A 2,585-nucleotide genomic window follows, 5' to 3' on the forward strand; every position below is an offset into this window, starting at 1 on the left:
CCTCCATGCTTCTGGTCCCAAAGGACACAAAAGGATTGATATAAGCTCGGCAGACCCTACACCTTACAATAGTACTGGGATTAATGACTGGACACTCCTAAGAAATACAAGTGGTCATCACTCAGTCAATATAAAGTACACATACCCTAGCCTTGCTGTCCTTGAATGGATGAATGTGAATAGCAAAAGGTAACTTCATCTTATTGAGGAGTCCAGAAGTAGCTGGAACAGTCGACATTGTAGAGCAGAACACAAAAGGATCCGGATTAAGATCCCGTAGGTGCTGCGGTAGTAGTGGGGTGGAGACTGTGATGGGTGTGGCAGGCAAGATATTACGAACTTCTTGCACATTGACAGGCTGAATGTTCGGAAGCAACTGCTGAGGAGGAGGCTAAGGGAGAGAGAGAGAGGGGGGGAGGGAGAAGGGTATTTATAAATAAAATATTTTCCGGTGTCTTACTGGTTGAGGTTCTGGTTGAGGTTGGAGAGTAGAACCAGTCAGACCGGTTGGTCCAGAATGAGGATACTTGTTAGGAGGAGGAGCTGTCATGTGACCCAGTGGAGGCGGACCTGCCATACTCATTCCAGTACTACCCCCACCTTCAGCCATGTACATACCATGAGTACCGGTATGAGACATGAGAGTATGGGAATGAGATCCTGTCGGGGGACCTTGGGCCGCTGAAGTGGGAGGAGCTAAAGAAGGATGAGGAGGAAACTGAGAATGAGTGGGCGGAGCCTGAGGCCTAATATTAGGAGGACCTGCTAATTGAGTGGGTGGAGGACCTGCTAATTGAGTAGGCGGAGGACCTGCTAATTGAGTAGGCAGAGGGCCTACTAATTGAGTGGGTGGAGGAGGACTAGCTAATTGAGGTCTATTCATAGGTGGAGGTCTTGCTAATTGAGCGGGCGGTGGCTGAGGTCTATTAATAAGTGGAGGAGGACCTGCTAATTGAGTGGGCGGTGGCTGGGACCTATTAATAAGTGGAGGAGGACCTGCTAATTGAGTGGGTGGGGGAGGGCCCACTAATTGAGGTCTATTCATAGGTGGAGGTCCTGCTAATTGAGTGGGTGGAGGACCAGCTAATTGAGGTCTATTCATAGGTGGAGGTCCTGCTAATTGAGTGGGTGGTGGCTGAGGTCTAATATTAGTCGGAGGGCCCCCTCCTAGTTGTGTAGGTGGGGCCATTAGTCCCATTGGGTGTGGCCTAAGAGGAGGAGGAGGACCCATTAATGAAGGGCCTGGTGGGCCAGGACCCATTAGGGAAGAGGGACCAGCTGATGAATGAGAGATTAGCGAGGTGGGTGGAGCTCCCATTAATGAAGGAGGTGGGCCGTTAACAGTTGGTTGAGGGGGAGAACCCATTAATGAGGTGGGCGGAGCTCCCATTAATGAACCAGACGGGGGACCAGGAGGACCTGAAATAATAATTAAAATAATTTATTATCAATTACACTTTCCACGTTTTTGTTGGAATGCAAATTATAAAAATTCTACCACATCAGACAAATATCCCATCTTACCTAAACTCATTGCCCCTAGCTTATTAGCCACACCCCCAGGAGGAGGAGGAGGGTACTGTCCCTGCTGCTGCTGCTGGGGTAGGTTTCCATGGTAACCAGGAGAGGGCCCTGTTGGCACTGAAGGATTACTAGGATAGACTCTTCTCTGAGACATTTACTAACAGAAAGAGAGAGAGAGAGGAGAGAGGGAGGAGGAGAGAGTTCTTTCAGACAATAAAATGACAATTACCTCACATGCAGGGATACTCTATTTAATGCCACCGTCACGTGATCAAGTCACGTGATTTTATGACTGACACGTTGGCCTACGTGTTATGTGCTTAGGTATTTTGTTTTGTTATTGTTTGCAAACATTGGTTATCATGTTGCAGCAATTTTCCCATTCTCAGTATTCTACAGTACATTGAGTACAATTTCATAAAAACAGCTGGAAGTCACGTGATCCATCACGTGACCCCATTTTGCTAAAAACATGACATTAATATTTGTAGAGCTAAACTGGAGGCTAATTTAAAGATTTTCATCAAAGTAGAAAAGCAAAAAACTTTTTAAAAGCAAAAGAAAGAACTCGAAAAAACTTTTAGTAGTGGGCGTGGTATAATTGGTCACGTGACATGTCGTTGCCTGAATGACGTCATTTAAGTCGACAAAGGGTTAAAAAATAAATAAAATAACCCAAGCCGCACAGAATAGAAAGAAAAGAGAAAAGCTAAAGGTAATCCACATCCTTTCTCTATTGTTATCCCTCTTACAAATAAAGGAAAATGTCTTTTCTATGGGACTGGTTTACTGGAGCTCTGGGCTATCTCGGTAAGGAGATACAGAGTTGGGAATTCATCATCACTTTGTTTTGTTTGATTTTAAATTTGCCCTGCAGGTCTGTGGAAAGTCCAAGCAAAGCTTGTCTTCTTGGGTCTGGATAATGCCGGGAAGACAACCCTCCTTCACATGCTTAAGGATGACAGAATGGGACAACCTGTACCAACCTATTACCCCAGTAAGGGCATACCAAGAAATTAATAATTATTATTAACAATCATAGTTTTAGCAATATTAAAAAT

The 2,585-nt window shown here is 45.1% G+C and overlaps 1 protein-coding gene and 1 long non-coding RNA gene across 2 annotated transcripts; one reads left to right on the top strand and one right to left on the bottom strand.

The window, feature by feature from the left end:
* Window positions 1-9: 9 nt before the first annotated feature.
* On the bottom strand, window positions 10-1,914 carry LOC100641612 (basic salivary proline-rich protein 2-like; the record flags this gene model as incomplete). Its single annotated transcript, XM_020007061.1, has 5 exons — window positions 1,754-1,914; window positions 1,525-1,681; window positions 461-1,419; window positions 146-391; window positions 10-97 (listed from the first exon to the last, which is right to left on the bottom strand). Coding segments are annotated over exons 2-5 (1,447 nt in total), but the record flags the coding sequence as incomplete, so codon positions are not given.
* A 289-nt stretch (window positions 1,915-2,203) lies between these two features.
* LOC109591300 (uncharacterized) lies at window positions 2,204-2,521 on the top strand. The gene is made up of 3 exons (XR_002189755.1): window positions 2,204-2,239; window positions 2,285-2,334; window positions 2,402-2,521. It is a non-coding gene; the product is annotated as an uncharacterized LOC109591300 (long non-coding RNA).
* The last annotated feature ends 64 nt before the right edge of the window (window positions 2,522-2,585 follow it).

This window comes from Amphimedon queenslandica, unplaced genomic scaffold, assembly GCF_000090795.2.
Source record: "Amphimedon queenslandica unplaced genomic scaffold, v1.1 AMPQUscaffold_8486_Cont19570, whole genome shotgun sequence".
NCBI classification, from domain to species: Eukaryota; Metazoa; Porifera; class Demospongiae; order Haplosclerida; family Niphatidae; genus Amphimedon; species Amphimedon queenslandica.